Consider the following 22,057-nt stretch of genomic DNA (forward strand, 5'->3'; position numbering starts at 1 on the left):
CTAGAAGAGAAATTATTATATTAATTTCATTTTGTTCATCTGGTCTTGCTTTTTCATATAAAACCAGCAACATTTCTTCTAAGAGTGATACAATCTGTATCACCAGTGCAGAGGGGTATTTTGCAGAAAATATTCCCATTCATGCGTGTTCAGACCCATATCAATAGATAATATAACTAACACACTGCATAGAATGACTGATTATAATGTTTTAATAGTAAAAGGCATTAAACTAACTCGTGTCGTCCGATGAATTCACCATTTATCGTTAGCATTAAGAAACTGGTCAACCAGTACTGTTTTGGCAGGCAAGGGATGGGAAATATCGAGGCAATGAGTTAAAGAAACAAACTGCCAGAAAGAGCGCATTAGAAAAGCCGTTTTATTTCATTAAGCTCACTTCGATCTACAGATACTGCATGGGAATTTTGATGAATCAATGTTACAAAAGCTCTGTCGTGCCGTAAACATCGAAATTGAGCCCCATTCAATGAGGCGACATGTTTTTTATTAGAGTCGTCATCCGAAATCATCCACAGGCTGGTCCTCACTTCGATTATCAATTCAAGTATAAATAAACAAATTTATTGCCGCAAGTCTTCACATTCAGTCGCCGTCTTCAAACAGTTACCCATATTCATCATCGGTACACTTTAATGATCCACATGATATTTACTACTCTGAATATTATAGATATTATAAGCACTATTGAGCTAAAAAGATCGATAATCAACGTGTGTCTTTAATCGTCGTTCCGCAGATCTGCTGTGATTTTTCCTTGCCATGAGAGTCAAATCATCAAGTACAAATAAATTTATTACTCCCAGTGATTTGCCCACGGGCTTCAAACAGTTAGTTTTACAATATTATATTTTCCTTTACCAAATTAACCGGATATTTACTACGATAAATCATTTAAGTACCGCGAGTCATAGGCCTAAACTAAACAGGCCAAACAGATTCAGCAGAGAAAAACTGTAGTGTTGATGAGGTATCAAAATAAATGAATTTATTACTACAGTGATTTGGCCCCGGGCTTCGACCATGCATCAGTATTCTTCTTTTTGTACAGTACATACCGATCTTTTCCAAATTCACGGGATATTTACTAAATACCTGTATATGACATATAATTATCCGTCGGAGAAAAGCTGTTGTGTCGACGAGGTATCAAAATAAAAGAATTTATTAGTTGATTCGGCCGCAAGCTTCAAACATTTATCAAAATTCAATTTTCCCTACAGTACATACCGATCTTTACCAAATCCACAAGATATTTACTAAATACAAGTATATGACACACTCTTACCCGTAAGCTGGACTCACGCTTGTATTCAGAGTTTGTGTTTGCCACGGGGGATAGGAGATCATTTTTAGGCCGCTTGAAATGTTCATTGAGTTGTACGGGACCTTTAGGCCTACCGGTTCTTAGCTTTATTATATCAAACAAACACATGTAATTCAAACAAACACATGTAATTGTTGTGATAATTATACAAAACAAAATTTGCAAAAAAAATCTGGCAACATTGCTGCGATGTACAAGATTTCTTCATAATCGAAAATGAAATCGAGTTTACAAATTTAATATCCCAGAGACCTATCCCTGTTAAATAAGGTGTAGGAATACGATGTTAAGGAGGGTTGAAAATCAATAGGCCTAAGACCAGTCCATCCAGATGTTAGGCCTACGCATATACATACGCCTATGTAGGCTAGTAGCCTCTACTAGGTTACATAAAGCTAAGTTCACTATAAAGGAGGAATCAGATTTATTCAAATGCATGTATTAGTGATTAACTGGTTCTGACTTCCATTGATCAATCACAATTATCAACGATATTTTATCGGCAAAAATGAAGATTTTTTTGAAAATTTTGTCCGAGCAGACAGCTTTATAAACCAGACTTTTCATTGACTTTCTTCCTCATTAACACTTTGCCTGCCAGGCCTATTTTTCAGGAAATACTGCGCTTTGTCAGGATTTGCGTGTTTTCAGAGATTCATAAAACAAAAACTAAAAGCGATATCATCATAAAATAACTGGTGTTGTGCGATGAATTCGCCATCTATCGTAAAAGTTAAGAAACAGTCAACATACCAGTACAGTTTTGCCGGGAAAGTAATGGGAGATATCGAACATACCAGTACATTTTTGGAAATTGGTATTTCATTAATTCCTATTGACTTAAGGTACTGTAGAGCCCCAGAATGGTCTCTTTTTCGTTCAAAAAACCTTTCGCTCGAAATTTTTTTCGTCAAAACAAAAAATTTTTTCGTTCGAACCAAAAATATTTCCTTCGATTGAACCAATTTGAAACGATATTCTTATAATGGACTTTCCTAAATTTACATGAGTGTATGTTTAATCAGCATCAAAATTAAACTAATTTCGTCATGAAGTTTGGCAGAATTTCAGAGAATCCGTGCTCCATGTTATCAAAAAAGCCTGAGATGTCCCCCTTGATTGAATCAAGAAGTTTTCATGAAAATCTGTCTATTGATACGATCTCCATCACACACAACTACATGATGATTCATAATGAATATACATGGTAGTGGGTTTTCCCCACTGACTCAAAGAGACACTCTCCACGTTCATGGTGTAACGATATCTTTTATTTCATATGTACAATGTAGGAAGTTAATGTTAACGTTAGACAATCTATTTTCGTAAATTGAACAATTTCCAAGATTCACTTCCTTCTTTCCCAATTTTACTGCCTTTCTATAAAATTCACTGCTTTTCACGGCCGGCCGCGACAAACCCTGGCAGTTGAATCATTTGCAAGTTCCAAGAACTAGGCCACGCCCGAGGCACACTTTTCATATACATGTACAAATCAATACACCACATTGCATGCAGCGAGTCTGTGTCTAGCACGTGTATGGAGCATGAATATACGTAAAAGGGCATGTGTTTTTTCGAAACGAAATGCTCAAACAACAAATAAATAACTAAATTAAATATAGCTGCAAAGCAGCGATAACAGGTTTTCTGCACAGTCTTAGAATACCGTTAAACAGTTAACACAGATTTATAAGAGGAAGGTTGACAAACAGTCAATTACACCACCTACTTGAAACCATGGACAACTGGACCAGATGGTCCTATTTGACTCTGGAAAATCGACTGTTAGGCCATAATTACTTAATGGATTTTGACAAAGCATTTGATAGGTACAGCATCAGCCATTACTAAACAAGCTATCTGGAAACAGTATCAATGATAGGTCGCTCAAATGGCTCAGCAGTTATCTCTGAACGAAAACAGGTGGCCGAAATCAAAAGAACTCATCTTGGAATAAGTCGGTCTAACAAGCAGAGTTACGCAAGGTAGTATTCTAAGTCGTCTTCTCGTTAATGCCCTGATAAATGACATACACAGTAATCCAAAATGTACCGGACCGAGTAAATTTCCAAAACGACCTTAACACACTGTGTTCCGTACATGGCCAGAAACATGGAAGATGGGCTTCAACCTATAAGGCATGATATGGATATTGGATACAAAGAAAACCCGGGTTCACATTATACCTTTGTGTTCGAATGAGAAGATTATTTTGTTCGGATAAAGATTACTTATTAAAATAAACAGACTATTAAGTCCTACCAAAATTTTGCTCTTTGGAACGAAAAATGCTTCGATGAAACAATATATCTGTTCGAACAAAAAAAAACTTAATGTTCTGAAATCTTGTTCTAATTAAAACAATTCTGTTTGATCGAACAATACGCTTTTCGTTTGAACGAAAACTTTTTTTCATTCTAACAAAAAATGTGTTCAAATAAAAAGCTATGTTATTGTTGAAATGAAAAACTTTTGGTCTCCACAAGAAAATATGGTTGAGCGAAAATATTTTTTTCTGAACGAATGTTTGAATGAAACCAATTCTGTTCGATTGAACGAAATACTTAATACTTTTGGTTCGGACAAAAAACTTTTTACATTTTACTTGTTCGAACGAAAAACTTAATGTTCTGACAAGAAAATTTTGTTCAAATCAAAACGATTCTGTTCGATTTCGTTTGGACAAAAAAAATCTGTTCAACTTTGTTCTAATGATTTTTTCGAATCGGTTCAATCGAACGGAATATTATAGGTTCGAACAAAAAATTTTTGAGCGAAAGGTCTTTTGAACGACAAAAAAAGATCTTTGTGGGGCTTTGCAGTAACTTAAAGCCAGACGTTGGTCGGCCTTGCGACCCGATGCGATCCTCGCATTGCAAGGGAGTGTAGGTCGATAAGTCGTTGCCACGCAATCATCGCTGGCGGTCGCAATGAATGGCGTCGCAGTGAGTCGCAAGCCGTCGAAAGGTCTGGCTTAAGTCATTAGGAATTAATGAAATACCAGTTTCATTTATGATGAAAAAACTCAAATGAAAAGTCTGGCTTATAAAGCTGTCTGCTCAGAGGAAATTTTCAAAAAATCTTCATTTTTGCCAATAAAATTGATAACTGTGATTGATCGTTGCAAGTCACTTAATCACTAATTAAACATGCATTTTAATAAATCTGATTTCTCCTTTACAGTGAACTTAGCTTTAACCTAGTATGTATATGTATATGCGTAGGCCTAACATTCCAACTGATTGGTTGTAGGCCTATTGAATTACAACCCTCCTAAACATCGTAAATTTTGGTTGGAAGTTTAATCCAATGAGTCCGTTAATAAACGCAACAATTATACTGTGTTTGTTTGAGACAGTAAAGCTCAGTACCGGTAGGCCTAAAAGCCTTAAGGTCGGATACAACTCGATAAACACTTCAAGCAACACAGCGAAAGATCTTTCCGCCATGGCGAATGCTTACTCCAAATGTCAAGTGTGAGTCCAGCATACGGATAGGAGTGTGTTATATACTTGTATTTAGTAAATACCTTGTGCATTTGACAAAGATCGGTATGTACTGTAGGAAATATAGAGTATTGATAAATGGTTGAAGCCCGCGGCCGAATAAAGAAATATATTCTTTTACTTTGATACCTCGTCGACACAACAGCTTTTCTCCGCTTTATCTCCTCGGCGTGTTTAGTTTAGGCCTAGGACTCCCCGGTACTCTAATGATTTATCTTAGTAAATACACGGTTAACGGTAAAGAAAAGTAGGTATTGTTAAATGCAGGGATGAAAATAGGAGGCATTGAAATCCGCAGAAATTTTGAAAAATTATGATCTTACCCGGCCTTACTGACAATACAACTCGTCCTGCCGCTTAAGTAACGATCAGTATGCAAGCACTAACGAAACAAAAGGGGAGTTTGGCCTGAGGTCTTACTAAAAACTTTGGCTACATTTTATCAGGAAACTCATTCTTACCACGGATATTTGAACATGGGTGTTGATAATGGAAAACATTTAATAATTTACTGACGATATATTATTCCAAAATTGCGACAGAGAAAAGTGATCACTATACAAACGCAGTGGCGCTAGCCACCTGTGACCACCATTCATCTATAGGTACCAGTATTGACCGGTCAGAAAAAGCTTCCGGGAGCGTTTTGTCAGCCGTGTAACGATGTACCTCAAGCTGGTAGCTATCAACCTCATCCGAATTCAGAACATGTGTTGCAATATTTGGCAAATCCTTTAGATATTTTAAAGTCAAGGTATGACCGCGACATGCCGGATCAATTGCAGCTATACGTAACAGCATTTTACTGTTAAGTGATAGTTTCTTTGCCAAATATTTAGCACAAGAAATGTACGCCTTTCTGACTTTGCCGTAAACTTCTTTGACGGCTGGATCTTTTGGATTCTCACTGATCAGTTTTGAGACTTTGGCTCCAACAAACATTTCACTCGGTTTCATTGTGCAAAGATCAATATCGACACTAACTTATTTTCGATCATTGGCAGGGATCTTGTCAGGCCTTATAAGGCCTTATAAAGCAAGAGAGAAATTCCCGGAATACACTGACTTGTTCATCAATAAGCTTCTCAACGGCTCTCTTTTTGAACTTTCAGAATGTACTTTTTCAGAACAGGCAAAACTGAAATCAGGAAATTCAGGTACATAACTGTCCGTTTTCGGTTGACAAACAAACGATCCATAATTCGATTTTTTTCTTGCTTTTCCGTCCGCGGTAAGTTTCTTGTTTTTTACAGTTGACTGTATGCGCTCTGCTTCTGAAATACCCAAGTGTCGATAAATTTCTTCGCAACGGGCTAGATATATAATGCGATCACCTGGATTCAAAAAACCGAAGTAGAAAACTGTGTATGCATCAAACTTGCGTTGTAAATCAACAGCGGCACTGTGCAATGACAGCCACCTGGTAACAACATATCTTTCGGGCATCGTGAATTTAAATCCCAACAATGAACATATTTCATGAAGGTAATCATCACGCAAGTCAGGTGACCATTTCAAATCATTGTACAGATCTGTAATAAGCTTTTTGATCACTTTATCAAACAATTGGTAAACTGCTTTGACGAATTGTGTGCGTGGTGAGCCGAGTCACCATCGATGTTTAGAAGGTGAGGGACCTTATCGCGCAACCTGGTCTCGAACCCGGATCTGCAGCCACGCATGACATTACATGAATCAACAAGAACGGACATTAAACGATCATAAGATATCTGCTGACGGTCCATTCGCCAATGACCTCGTTATAAATACTTTCACTATTCACCGAGATGATTTCAAGTGACAATTCATGCCGAAACACGATCTTTTTCTCTACTGGTGAATAAAAACTGGCCAGAATAGGTAGAACTTTTTTCAGATTTAAGCTCGAAGCTTCATCGATGTTGAGAGAGAAAAAGTTCTCATTCAGTTCTCCATTCAACTGATATAAAAATGTCTTGGCCAAGCCATGTTTCATTTTGGACGATGCTGTAACTCTGGACATTTTCAAGTGTGACAGGGCATTTCTGTCTTTGCTTAAGGCTTTAGTCAGATCTATCACATTCAGAACAATGCTAAACGACAGGCTTTTGTCGGCAATGAATGCAAGTAGCATAGCCTCAGAATGAAGAATCCGGTCCTGCACTGGAATGAAAGGTTCAACTTTCAGATGACTGCTTGCATTTTCAGTGGACGGTGAATCTTCAAACACTTGCCAATGACGTTTCTCCTGCTGTGATGTTGAAGACCCTGTTAGGTAAGCAATTAACGACTCAATCGAGTGTCTGTTTTTATTTATCATATGACCTTAATATTGTATCTAAAAGCTGCAAATAAATTCTGAAAATCCAGCTAAAGTCTTTTCCACGGAACAAACTCAAGTACCGGCTGGCCAAAGTTTGAGGCCTAGTTCAAAAACAAAGGATGCATACCTGGTAGTTTGTAATTACTCCTTCTGTCTTTAACTATATCTTTGTCTTTTTTTCTGCCTTTACTTGATCAGAAATAGCAACCTTTCCCCATGCACCATAGTTGATTTCACTGTTGCACCAGGTGCATAGTACTCTTCCAGGAACGCTGATTTTTCTAATACATTCAGCTAGGGGAACATCGTCAATTAAAGTCTCCAACCAGTTCCATTTCCATGGATTTTTCAATCTTTTATAAACCCCCCCCCCCTGGGTCTACAGAAGAACACCTGTCTATGATCTTATGATCCATGAGTGACAAGCTAACCGCTAATAAATAGCACCCTGGTTATTAAAAAAAACGGCGCGGAAAGCTTAAAACAGGCAGCCAGGTAGATGGTAGTAATAAGTTTCGCGTATAAGATTATTGATTTTCTACATGAATTTATACAGACACACACACACACATTCTGATCGGAGATCGTAGCATTATAAAAATATAATATGTCGACCCACATGTGCTACTACCAGCCAGCAAAGTACTAATATGCCAAGTTTAGGGGAAATAACATCAAGAATAATGAAGAGAGGTGTTTTTATCAATCCCTAGTACCTGTTTAAGCGCATTCGGTTTTTATTAGTTCTGACAAATAGTTGACTAGATAAAAGTTGACTAGAAAACCGAATTTGGCCCAAGGCGCTCAACAGATTCAAGATGGCATCTCCGTAAAATAACCAATACACAAGTTAGGTATATATATAGGGTTAACTATGCAGGAGGGAAGGCCTAGTAAGAGTGACAAGAGATAACGGGTTTTCTGAGCTGCAACTGCATTCGTTCTATCTTAGAAGATTGGCTGGACATTGTTTTGACGCACGGTCATATGGAGACACCATATTGAATCCGTCAAATAACACAGGCTTAATTTGTGATACTGAGAAAATGATAGAAACAAGGAATACTCCTTAATTCTAAACATCGTTAGAAATTTCCTCCTAAATACTCAATTCTTGACTCAAATTCTCTCCTAGTTAATTGAGTAAGAGGCTTTTTTGCACTGTAACAAACCTGCCAACATCAAAAACAGATTTGGAGTAATTTTGATAGTAGTTTTTCTCCTAAAATATTAGTTTTTTCGAAGATTATGAAAAATAGTAGTTTCCTCACCGGAAGAGTATTTTTTGAATAAAAAGCTGATTCACTAGATATATAGTGGCTACTAAGTGGCAACCTGTCCACCCAAGAAATTATAGACTTGAGGAATACAGCAAAAAGGTCTGCGGGCAGGGTTTGTGTTGGTGTGAGCTTTGGCAGGGGGCAATTAAACCCCTGAAAGCGAGGATGCTTTCAGTTAGGGTACTCAAGTTAGGGAAAAAATGTAACAATGATAGCATAATTTGATAGCATATTTGAATCTACATTTATTTTATTAGTCTAATTTGAGTGAGAACAGAGTTCAGGGCGGGTAGGTGTTAAAAGCAGTCAAGGCGCTGTTGGGAATCGACAGATTCAAGACGGGATCTCAGTGAAATAATCAATCCTAACTAGTTACAGCATTAACTATGCAGGAGGGAAGGCCTTAGAGTGAAAAGTTGGTTCGGCGAGTCACATACTGGGAACTTCATTTCTATTCAATGAAATTGACGTCCAATAACTATTATAAAATCAATAATCACGAACGACACCATTACTTAATATGACTGCTGCAGCAGTCAGTCTTCATCGATGCAGTGGGTAGGTATTTTTAAGTGACTAAAGGCCTTTTTAATATCGGCGACAACAAGATAGCAATGATGCTGAAATTTTCAGATGCAAAGGAGTATGACCACCGATGTGGCACACACGGCCTTAAGGACCTGACCAATCCAATAAATAAAACCCTATTGAATATTTGTAGAATTGGTATCCACGAATGCAGCAACTGAAATATTTGAAATGCATATATCTTGTGTTTTTTACTGTTGCGTGTGTGCATGCATACGTGCCATTCAAAATGATTGGCATTCCATATTCTAGTCCAAATACACTACTTTGTGAATAAATGGCTGGTCTAGATACATTTTTCCTGGGCGTGCGGGAATAGGGAATACCTGAAGGGCCGTACTGATTGCCGATTGCCTATAGTAGATTTCCACCATTGCCTGACGGTAAATAATCTTAAGTTTAAAATAGGATGTCCAGTACATACAATCTGCATATTCAGAGAGACCGTAATATTCCTATCAGATTTCAACATTTCGTTAAGAAGCTGTTAGTAGTCAAATCTGATTAAAGATCAATTTTATGTACAAATAAATACAGAAAATATAGAATAACAATCAATATCCCAAGAGGGGAAACCCTAAAAAATTAGATTCTGGAGGAGATATATATATATATGTATATGATGTTCGACATATTACTAAATTGCTTAATTTTAAATCAATACTTGGACAATGACTTTTTTGTAAGATGACTTGAATGCTGATAAAGTGATAAGGGATTTGAGATCTTCAGAGAAAACTATGGAGAAAATTCCAATATCAAGTCTAGAGTGAGGAGTGCAAAGGTCACATTGTTGCCGGGTATTACACTGCTGAATAGCCAAATAATTGGTAAATAAGTTTTCAAAGGATTTGCAGTGAGATGATGTACTGTTGAAACCACTTGACAAAATATAAACCATCTAGGCCAAAATGGCTAAGAGTTAATCTGTTCACTCCCCGGAACAAGGCATGCACAATCCTCTGGTGGGAGTGAAAGAGTTAAGACAAGTCTTCTTTGACATGAAAGAAAAACATGAAAGTTACCTTAGCTATAGCGATATGGTTCTGGATGAACACTGGAAACTGTAACAATATCCATCCAGCTGAGAGAACTGTGATTATATTGGTGAAAAAAATCAGCACAATATAAAATAGAGAATTCCTAAAAAAAATATTAGAAAAACGAATCATTAGATTAACGAAAACTGAATAACGTTCGCAACAAGAACTTTCTACTTTCACAGAAGTTCTACTACACACCAAAAAGTCAACTCTGTAGTTTTATCCACAAACAACAAGGGGCCTCGGAGTTCTACACAAAGTATCCAAATCTTTAAAAACTGTATTTTTTTTCCGTATAGGACCAGAGTGAATTTTTATTGAGACATAACCAAGTTTACCAGCATCTGTTTGTCTTCCCTTGTAGAAGGGCAAACAATAAAGATTTAATTAATTCAAAAAAGACTGCAAACAAAACAAGAGCTACAACCAGATTACATCATAATAATCAGGAAATTTTTTTGCATTGTTAAGTAACCAAATCTTTCATAACAATATTTTTGTCCGTATAGGACCTGAGTGACTTTAGTCCCAAGTGGGCTTAACACTTTTCCAAAATTGTTTTTTTCAAATTTTCAATTTTCAATTTTATCAAATTTGAGTTGTCAATTCCCGGGAACGCGAAATTTCCCAAGTACGCAGAATTTTTCTATTTTCACTTAAAATAGTAATCAGCTGGGAATTTATAGAATTTTTGTTTAAAACGAAGTACATAATTAGAAACTTAGTGGTCGGCTTATTTCAGTTGGATGGTCACTGGCGCGCAGCGTCTATTATGTACTAGTAGATCGATTTTTCTGTCGACGGCCACATGTTTACAATAATAGTCGGCTATAGAATATAGACCCCGGCGTGTCACTCAGTTGTTAGGGTTCAGTGTCTTACTCTGCAGCTAATTCAAATTTATCTCAGAAAACCCCCAAAATCCGACTTACTCATAATCTGAATTTTTCCCGTGGTTCCAACATGTCTGACTTACGCCAGTTCAACTGTATTAATAAGCATTAATTTTCAAAAAAAAGCATATCATGCAGATTTTTCTTTAAATTTCCAAGATGACATTGGTGATTTTATTCGGGAAACTATGTCGGTGGAAGAAATTCAGGCACTGTTAGAAAATAGTCATCCATATCAGAAGTTCAATATGCTCAAACATCATTTCCGTCCTTCAAGAAAAATCAACTACATACATGCCAACATTGGGATTACCTTTTTTCAGTATTTTTGGTTAAAAGTTCCGGTTTTTTTCTCAGTATTTTGTACCCATTTTCAGTAACATTTTTTTTTTAGCAACATTTTCCGTATTTTAATATCTCAATCAGTATTTTCTCTTTTTTACCTTAAGAATCGTCAGTACTCAGTTCATTAGATCAGTAGAATTTCGTACAAAAGAGTAGAAATTCTACTCTTTTACCCAAATGCCACTATTCTAAGAATGGTCTGGACAGCTAGCAATAAAGCAAATTGGCTTCCTTTCTTGAAAAGGAATAAACATGTGGAAATAGCTGGTACCCGGGCGGGCCACTTCCTTCAGGATAAGGAACCCCATGCTCATTCTTTTTCATGAAAAATGACCCATTCCTAGATTTTATGGGTTTCTCCAAATGACCCCTTTTTGGTGAAAATCTAGGGCGTTTTCATTGAAACAGTCCCTTTTTTGCAAAAACAAGGGAGGTTAAACTATGAAGCTTTAATATGAAACGATAGATTTATTTGCATCCTACTGTTCACACATACCAAAATGAACCACTTTCCTATATGGATAGCTGTAAAAACAACAAAAAATTCATCAAAATGTTGAAAATATAACTGTGCTTGTTCACTTCCAGGTTTCTTTGCGTCTTTTACTTGTAATACCTGCCGAAGACACAACATGGGCGCGAAAATTGTATTTTTTTTGCTGGAAAATTGTATTTTCTTTGCGATCAAAATGATACACCCGTGGCATAACATAAGGCAGCCACAGCAGTCCGCACATCGGACAAAACCACTTTTGGAAAGACAAGCTGGACACTTGGGGCACAGCTCACAACTGAGTCGATCCGCCATTAGTACGGTGAAGAAGGGATGTGGAGTCAAGTTTGATAATTAAAAGACACTCAGCATTCACACGGTTCGAATTTCGAAACTTCCTCATACCGATCCCAGATATCGATAATAAATAAAGGACCAATGGTCCAGTGGCTCGCCAAACTGGTGTGAAGTAAAAATCTGTCACGTAGGCTACCGGTATGCAAAAATCATTTCATTGAAAATTAAACAAGAAAAAAAATATGAAAAATTACTCAATTTTGATCAGTGTGAACTTTTTATGATAACTGACTATTAACGAGAATGAAATCTTCGAAAAATTGATAATGGGCCTTTTGTCTGAACAAATGTTCATAATTGTAATACATCCCTTGAATGATGTAAAACAACTAAAACAATGAGTGACCCGATAAGTAGTGGTACAAACTTGGCGAGAGCCTGGGTTTTCATCGGAGGTTTTTTCATTTTTACCATACGGACCAATCAGGACAGAAGCTCCGAAGTTCTTCAAATTTGAGGCCAGTCAGTGCCGGTTACTGACGAAACAAAGTTTATCAACTGACATGATTTTTAATAATTTCACGATAGGATTGCTTTAAGTAGCTTACATCTTCACTCAGACAAATCGTTGTTATGCGCAGCATACACCGTGGGGCACGTACTCTGTAACTGATACATACACACAGTGAACACGAGAGTATAAGGCTATATTGCATACGCGACTGGATACGCCTGTTTACAACGCGATTCTCCACTGTGCCCCAGTTAACAAACTAATACAAATAATCAGGCTCCAAAACGGATCGCTAATGCGAACATTTATAAAATGACTTCAATTAATGATGATAAAACAAGTATTCCAGTCGTGTAAATATCAGACTCATCTCTAAAAATTCGATGGTTATCAGTGAATCAGCCGTGTGGCAAATACGGAAGTAAATTTCCTCATTTTGAAACCACATTTTCGTCAGATATCTTGATGCAACGTTACCTTATGCACGGGATATCAAAACTAGATGAATCATTGAACACATCGCACACAATAAATCGTTATATCATACGCCTTGAATATCAGGATTCGCGCTAGAAATGATGAATATCAACATATTTAATGGTGCCGCCATTTTGTATGTGAAATAACGCACACGTCATGACGGAAGTCAAAACCGGGTCAACACAAATTTTATAGAACTAAGATTTTGAGGGGTTTCGTCTTTGAACGGCCATAACTACCGAACCAAGCGTCAGATCATGGCGATATTAAGTTCTTCCGACGCAAATAGCATCGAATTTTCACAAAACGCGCTCAAATGAATCAAATTTTTGAAACTTTTTGGTAAATTTCTAAAAAGATATGAAACCCACGGCTTTCAACTTAGCGCACAATAAAGAAAAACCAATTACGAAATATACTTTTGCTTTATCTGTTCAATTTGCCCATTAGTAGTGAAATTACAGGCTAATGAAATTGCGTTTGATAGCGTAAAAATAGCTTCGAGCGTAGTGCATAAAGCATACAAATGATTATCGATCGGCCAGACCGTTGACATAGGCTCGCTTATGCGAGCCAAAAACTGTATAAATAGGATCGCTAAATTACTTCAAGTCATGACACAAAGGTTACCATTGGCATCGAGTTAGCGTAGGGTGGTAGGAGTAAAGTATCCTTAAGACACAATCGAAATCTTCGGCCAACCTTACATTTGAAATATGGCGGTTTTTCAAAATGGTCAACATCGCCATTACTGAAAATCATAACTGAATTTTCAACCACAATTTTGCAACCTAGTGACCTAGACCAGTAAAATTGGTGTTTTAAAGCAGTAAATCGTGGTCAAACTATCAGATAAACCCATATCTATCAATTTTGAGCAGTAATGTGGCCGTTTTCGATATGTTTCCATTACAGAAAATCACATTTTCAGTCAATACTTTGCAAAAACCGATGCTGAAATCAACCAGAATTGGCCCAAGAAATGTAGGTCACAATTTTCTATCTACCAAAAATTGTCAACATTTTAATTTTTGTCACATTTTAGAAATTCATACACCCTTATTTTAATTTTCACCGGTATTTTCTTATTAACAACCCCTTTTTAATCATCTCGGGGATTTCCGCCCGTGTTTGGAATCAATTCTATAACTCCGTTCCCGTGAAATTAAGAACGCGGGTGTGTCCCATATGTTGAAGGAAGTGGTCCACCCGGGAACTGGTAATCGTCTTTATGACTCTAAACACACAGTTCTTTAATGGTACAGCCTTGCTCTTTCTCGACATATTAAACGTAACTTCACAAAAATTTTTACTTTCACAATCTTAAAAAGCGCCATCGAAGCTGCATCTGACTTATGGATCGTACGTGTTCAAATAGGGACTATAAAAATAAATAAAAATAAATTAGCTAATATTGTTGTTCTTCATTTTTATTTTTGCCACCTATCTTCATGTTGGGAATTTTTTGAGAATCAAAATAAAATATGTCATAACAAGAGCCCCAAGCCTGTCAGCTTTTCATAAAATGGCAAATGATGATGCATTCTGTGGGTTAAATTTGTCAAAATACACTCCCAGCTCAGAGTCAATACCTAATAATTTACACAATACAATCGTAGAATACAAAAGTAGCACAGACAGCGACTGGATCGGGCAGGAACAAATACCTCAGATAAATCTTTTCCCTTGGTCTTATTGATTTTAATGCGGAATAGAATTGAATTGGATTTGATGTTTTTATTCATTCAATAAAGTGAAATTGAATTGGATTTGATATTTTTTTGCGGAATAAAATTTGATTAAATTCGTAGTTTGAGCACATGGCTAATTAGCATATCAAGGTCATCTATCCGATTTAAGAAAAAGCTATTTTTCCTGGACTTTGCACAATGGTCAATGATATTTTCCTGCTGATTTCTGCGGCTAAGCCAATCATAGAATCGTCTTTGCTTTCTGATTTTCAATACCAATATTTTTGCGATCAGATAATCACAAAATAGCTCATATAAATTTTAACGAGGCCCTCCTTCAAAATTCAGCTATGTAGGGTTTCGAGAATGGATAATGCTTTAATGAATGATTTGAATGAATATATGCTCAGTTGCACATTAAAAGAGCCTTTGCTCTGGAAACCATGTCATTTAAATTCGCTCCATTTGTATAGTAATAGGCTCAGCCTACGGCTGGCCTAAAAATTGTCTTAAATTCATGATTTTATCAGTTGTTGAATAATTCGTTGAATGCTGATGGTAATGACTCCGCTCCACTGTCATGCAACCAAATTCATTGATCGCCATCAACACCTACAATAAATAAAACATGGCCGCTACCATGGCTCCACAGGTGAAGTGGGTGTCTGTGCAGGTGATGAATTCAACCAGTGTGTGGGCAAACAATCAAGGTCTGTCTCCATGGATGATAGACCTACTATCGATGATATCGATAACAAGAATGTGACAAAAATCAAAATTTTGGAAAATGACAATTCTGGTACTGTATGTCATGTTGCACTATCATGGGCCCCTTTAATACTCCTAAATCAGTTTAACTGCAATGTTCTACGCGTCTTCACAATAAAACCTGCCTCTTCAACCGGATAAGCAAAAGGCATAAGCTCACCTACCAACTCAAATTTAAGATATTTGAGGAAAAACGTGCCCTCTTCAATAAACTGCTTTATATTTTTAAGGAGCATGGAGTTGGTTTTAAAAACACCCAGATATAGGTGCTGGGAAACCATGTATTTGATATAACTGTGGATTTATTATGGTACATTATGGTACATTGACCCACAAATGATAAAACAGGAACCCCATGGATTCAGACTGCAAGAATTGTTTGGAGCATGTCAAAAATTCAACAATCCTGTCACACACATGAGTAGAAAACACCATTCAATTATAACAAAAATACATAAAGAGTCCTCTTTATGTATTTTTGATTATAACCATATCCTAGTGACACAAGATAATTTAATATGTTGGAATAGAACGGGCCTGTTTTTGTCAAAATTAAAATGGAACTAATTATTCAATTATTCAGCAGATTAATTATTTTACTGTAGTAGGCTTTGCCTGCCAATATGAATGTTTCTTCATTAATAATTAAATTCTGGATAAAACCCTATGCCTGTTTCTTGAGTTCCACATTGACAGTTTTTTAGGCCTACCACCAAAAATGAATTTTTACCCTGTGAAATTTTGCTGTGTTGTGAAACTTAATTCGAATTTTAATTCATTTCTTCCCGATTGATTGTGTAGAGTCCTTAAAGATCTGAATGCTGACGCATCTTCACCATTGCTGAAACCATAGATTGAGACATTCACTGTTCTGAAAAGCAACATGGCGCTATTGGTGGAAGGTGTTAACAGATATGTCAAATACTTGGAAACAGCATTGGAAAAATCACTAGAGCGGCACAGTCATGATGTTCGACTCATAAGTCCAGATGATAATTTCAAAGTAGTGACAACTGAGAAATTAGATTCAGGTGTGATTTTGACTGCCACATAATTAACCATGTGGAGTGATTTGCCTGACCTTGATATGTATACTACAATACACTTGTTAGATTATGAGCCAGAGTGTTGTTCCATGTGTAGGCAATGGTTCGACAAGTTACAAGTTCCTACAAGTGTAACAATTTATTCCTGTAACAAATGGGATTAAGACGGTCCATATTATAATCATTTTTATAAGTACATTTCTATATCATATTCATTATTTTCATTATATCTATTAATCGTATCGAAATATTAGTATGCAATCATCTTAGGAAAAGATATCTGAGTTTTTAGATTACGTACCATGTTATTGTATCAAAAGTTAGATTTATTAATTATGTAGTTTGTGACGGTCTCTGAGTATGGCAGTTGACAAAGCCTGTCTCTGCTCATACTCAGACCCAACGGCTCCTCCTGTATTGTCTCTGGTTGAAACCCAGAACTATTCTAACAATGAGTAATTAAAAGACGCGTATCTGTCAGTTTGTGTTCAGTTTATATTTTGGGGTTCCTAGGTGACCCTAGCTAGCCTATCAGGGCTCGAACTCTGCCTGTGTTCAACCAATCAACGTTGTTGTTCGATGGGTTGGGGAAATCGATGTGAAATTTTAGAAATTAAAAGCGTTTTCCGAGCACTTAGAGCGATCTTGAACCCATGAACGACTATTATATTTTGGAAGGTAATGGCTAGTTCCAATGTGGTACATCCTCATTCGATGACATTCAGCATTTCATGCATTACGGGTCGAGTCCTGAATTATTGCAGTTAAAATGCGCCGATGAATGCTCACTAAAAATCATCACCCAGTAGTGTATAATATCTGAGGGCGTTTGTCACCCTGATAAAATTTGCATATTTCATAATCATATAGATCTACAATGTCATATCGAACAGTTCATAACAACAATAATAATAATATAATATAACTTATGACTATAGTGTCAATATGTGCTTTAAGGTCGTAATCAACATGTGACATTACTCAATATGTTTTCACCAAAATTAGCTATAGTCAGTGCTCATCGATAATTAATTAATGTCTCTCAAACATGTCACTAGGTGTTTGTTTGTGAGTCCTGATGTCTACAACTTGTCTGACACCTAGTTCTCACATTATACTCATGATTCTGTATATAAAGACTATGTAAAGCTATGATAATCATTCTCATTCCGGGATGCAATAAAGATTGTACATATAAGGTTTAACTTGTTCCTGATGGATGGAATCCTGTACCGCTGGTGTAAATGCTAGTTCCCCAGCCAGCCCGCCGATACAACAACCAGCCGGTTACAGATGGTGGAGAACCCAAATTTAAGTCCTCGTGACTTAGACAAGTACAGACGAAGCTGCTGATCTACGGATTGTGACTGAAACATACCACAAAATAGAAGATCGCATTCAACTACACTTGTGACAAGACCGTGCTGATCGCCGAAATCGCTGCTGTTTTGGTGGATACAACACATTATGGTAACTTGTTGTCAGCCATAGGTAATATAATTGAATCTTTGTCTCGAATTAGTGGTCGGATATTGAGTATAGGAAATTATAGCTGTTTGAGTTTGGGAGCATTACCGTGTAGTTGAGCAGTTTGGTATATGTCACAAGTTTCGATTGTTCAATGCAAAGTATTTTTCTAGCTATACATTATTCATAATCAGTTTCATTTCGTTCAGTACACTTACGTGGTATACACTTCAAAAAGATGAAGCGCATACATTGTAGTAAGGATGTTTGTCGCAAAGAAGCATCTCGATTATGGGTATCTGATATCAATGCGGTTGATATAAGCTTAGTTTCAGGGTTGAATCGGAATATTATAAACGTTGATATAACACTCCCAACGAGCATTAGTCGATACAGGTGCATCAATTTCATGTATTGCTAGATCAACGGTCGAAGGATGTATCAAAAATCCCATATATAGTCATTCGGATATAAACATTATTAGAGGAGTTTGTGGGGAAGCACATTCAGTAATTGGTAGAATTGATGTACTCATTTGCATTCAATCTCATGTATTAACGCATAAGTTTTATGTATTCGATAGGCTACATACAGATGTCATTCTAGGACTAGATTTTTTGAAGGAAAACAATGTAAACATTGACCTTGCATCAGGCACAATTGAATTTAAAGATGTTTCCATTCCATTAAAGATTCTTAGGAATAAACAAGAGCTGTACAGAAATAAAGCTAAAACGATTAACAAGATAGTTATTTCACCAAATACTAAACAAATAGTTCAAATAAGTGTCGATACGTTGGCGGAAGGTTCATTGGTTGTTTTTGAACCACAAGTTATTGAATAAATGTTTAGGTGGAGGTAAAACATTATGTAAAATCACGGACGGTAAAATTTTCGCTACTATTGTGAATCCTACTAATGAACCGATTCAAATTTCAAAAGATTATGTGCTTGGATTTGCATACAATGTAACTGACGATGATTGTTTTGATTTCGCAGATGACAATACTAGTGCAAACATTTTCTCCATTGATACTGAAACACCACGTGATTATGATGAAAAAAATAAAATAGCGGAAAATTTAGGCACAAAAATTCCGGCAAATTCAGGATTGTCTCTTGAACAAAAGGAGAGATTAATGTATTTAATTGGATGTAATAGGTCAATATTTGCTAGTAACTTACAAGAAATCCGCAAAACTTCATTAGTTACGCATAAGATAGAAACAACTGATGACGACCCTATAATTCAAAGACCTTATCGCAAAAGTCCACATTTGAGACAGGTAGAAAACGACTTGGTTAACGAACTGTTAGATGCCGATCTCATAGAACCAACTGATTCTGTTTTCAATAATCCTGTGGTTTTGGTCAGAAAACCAGACAATACGTATAGGTTTACTATTGATTTTAGAAAACTGAATTCGAAGCAATATGTATTGTGTTTCATTGATGATCTAATCATATTCTCTCAAGATTTTGACAATCACCTAGTTCATTTATCAAATGTTTTTGAGAAGCTTAAACAAGCCGGTCTAACTGCCAAACCGACTAAGTGTGAATTTGCAGTCCCAGAAATTGAATATCTGGGTTATACCTTATCTGCTGAGGGTCTTCGGTTTAAGTAGACGAGATTATGATAAACCTCCTCCTCCTAGACCTGATGATCCTTCACAAGAAACTGTTTTCACAGCAATGACAAATGGATCTCAGTCTTATGAAGTCATGTTTGATTATACTAGCCCCGTGGTGGCTGAGTTAACTCCTGATACTTATAAGGAGATTGAACTGATTAAACCTGCTAATATAACTCACTTACAGCAGAATTGCCCTGAAGTTTGTCACATGTTGGTACATAAGTTAGATCCATCATATGCTGTCAACGATGAAAAACTGTTTCGAAAGCTCAGTTGGAGGGCCGACCAATATGGTATTATCGATGGCACGTTATATTATTTGTATACGCCTAGAGTTACTGGTATTCCTAAAGCCAAGAAGGTCATCCCAGTTCTTGAAGTTCCTAGGTCATTACGGTCGAAAATATTGAAAGCTTACCATGATTCATTAGTGGGGGGTTGCCACCAGGGTCGAGATCGTCTTTATGGTGTTTTACGTAATAAATATCATTGGGATTCCATGTATGAAATGCTAGTTCCCCAGCCAGCCCGCCGATACAACAACCAGCCGGTTACACGTTCGCCACACACGCGTGGCAACAGTAAGTAGGCCTATGTACATTACTACGGTTGCCACACGCGCGTGTCTGCAACCAATCGATAAAATACATACACACTCATCGTAGTAGACACAAAATCAGTGTTGCAATCAATATGCATTGAAATGCGATACTTTTACGCGACGATAAGTAAAACAGGCACTGAACGCTTTTACGGTTCACCTGATTACCGATCGCGCCAGACCAATTGAATGAGATCGTCACCCCCCCCCCCATACTTTTACAACAATTTTGGACTATTTGGATCTGTGGGGAATTCTCATCCCTGCTGTTCATATTTTCTACAACGGCGCCTCACAAACGCACGCATTTAGTTTGGCTACTGAAGTCATAATACTTCAAAAAGTTGACAAAGAAAAGAAGAACAGTTGATTTATGTAGAATGTTTAATTTGAAGGCTCGACCCGGCTCATCGAACAGGTAAACTCAAGCAATTTGTCAGTGTTTTTATTAATCATATTAGCTGTCAGGTCATTTGGTAAACCAAAATCAATCAATCATATGGAAGGGAGCATAGCTTCCTTCTTGTGAGTATTTTCCATGTAAAATCTTGGTAGGACTGAAGAAAAATAAAGAATGAAAACTAGATTGGATTGAATTCCAATGATGAGAAATCTTACTTTTTTCAAATGATCATAAATAGATCATAAATCAAGACGGAAGTATATCAGGAAAGGGTTTGTTTTAACGTTAGATATGATAAATTCAAAGGGGACCAGTGCTCCAAGTAATGCCTAACCTGTGTCCCCTTGAACCAAGAAATTTATATGAAAATCCGTCAAAGGACACGATCTCCACGAAATCACACACAACTGCATGATGATTTATCATGGATATTTGTAGTAGTGGGTTTTCCCCAATGAATCAACATAGACACCTTCCGTACGAAATTGAGAAGAAATCAATACAATTTATATATCTCGCATTAAACATTGTCACACTGTTACCAAGATTTCCATTATTACAAAAACAATCATCTATAGACTTGCAACATTTTTTAAATGGAAAGCCCTAATTCGATTTTGAAGACCATTGCTGAATTTGAGGCCTTGAATTTCCCTTTTAATAATTCAATAATTGCAAGGCCCGCTATGAACGGAATCCTGTAGCAACGAGCAACAGCCAACATGTGCGCCACTTCCAGCTTTGCTGACAACTGATTGGAATATTGCCAATATCTTGGAAAACTTTAATTAGGCCACGTGCATCGAGGCGCGTTTTTCTCATAGCTAGCAATAGTGAGTTGAGTCAAACCACGCGGCAGTAGTCTGAGTGAAGCGTGTGTGAAGCATATATTCACAAATACTTCTGACCAGAAAATATACAGTCCTGCTGATAGCAGAAAAAGCCATCGATGTTGGGTTGAAAAAATCAGCCGGGTCTAAAAGGACTGACAGACGGGTCCGGGACCAAATTAGTTACCAATGGTTAGTCCAAATTAGGTTTTTTTTGGTTTATTCAGCTTATGGTAGGAAATGACATGTTTGGTTGATTCATAGCATGTTCAGTGATACATTGCGCAAGATCTTTTGAATGCTCCGGCATAAGTCACTGTGCCTCAGTACTTTCCTTGAGTTAAGTTATAAAACATTTGTTTTGACTATATAGGCATATGTTTAGAAGCTACTATTTATTTTTTTCTTCAACCTCTACAGCAAAGTATCGGATACAACCGAGTTTATATTTTGCCCCCAGAACATAGTTGTAACGAGGTTTGACTGTAGTGAGGATGGGGTTTTGTTGGAGAAACCCATAT

The 22,057-nt window shown here is 36.8% G+C and overlaps 1 protein-coding gene across 1 annotated transcript in view; it reads right to left on the reverse strand.

Moving 5' to 3' along the window:
* Window positions 1-22,057, reverse strand: part of LOC141900300 (uncharacterized) — a 231,621-nt gene that overhangs the window by 146,850 nt on the left and 62,714 nt on the right. The window contains exon 5 of the mRNA XM_074787124.1: window positions 10,053-10,170. Within this exon, the coding sequence (XP_074643225.1) occupies window positions 10,053-10,170 (118 nt within the window). The remainder of the gene's footprint in view (window positions 1-10,052; window positions 10,171-22,057) is intronic.

The sequence above is a fragment of the Tubulanus polymorphus genome, chromosome 1 (assembly GCF_964204645.1).
Source record: "Tubulanus polymorphus chromosome 1, tnTubPoly1.2, whole genome shotgun sequence".
Classification (NCBI taxonomy): Eukaryota; Metazoa; Nemertea; class Palaeonemertea; order Tubulaniformes; family Tubulanidae; genus Tubulanus; species Tubulanus polymorphus.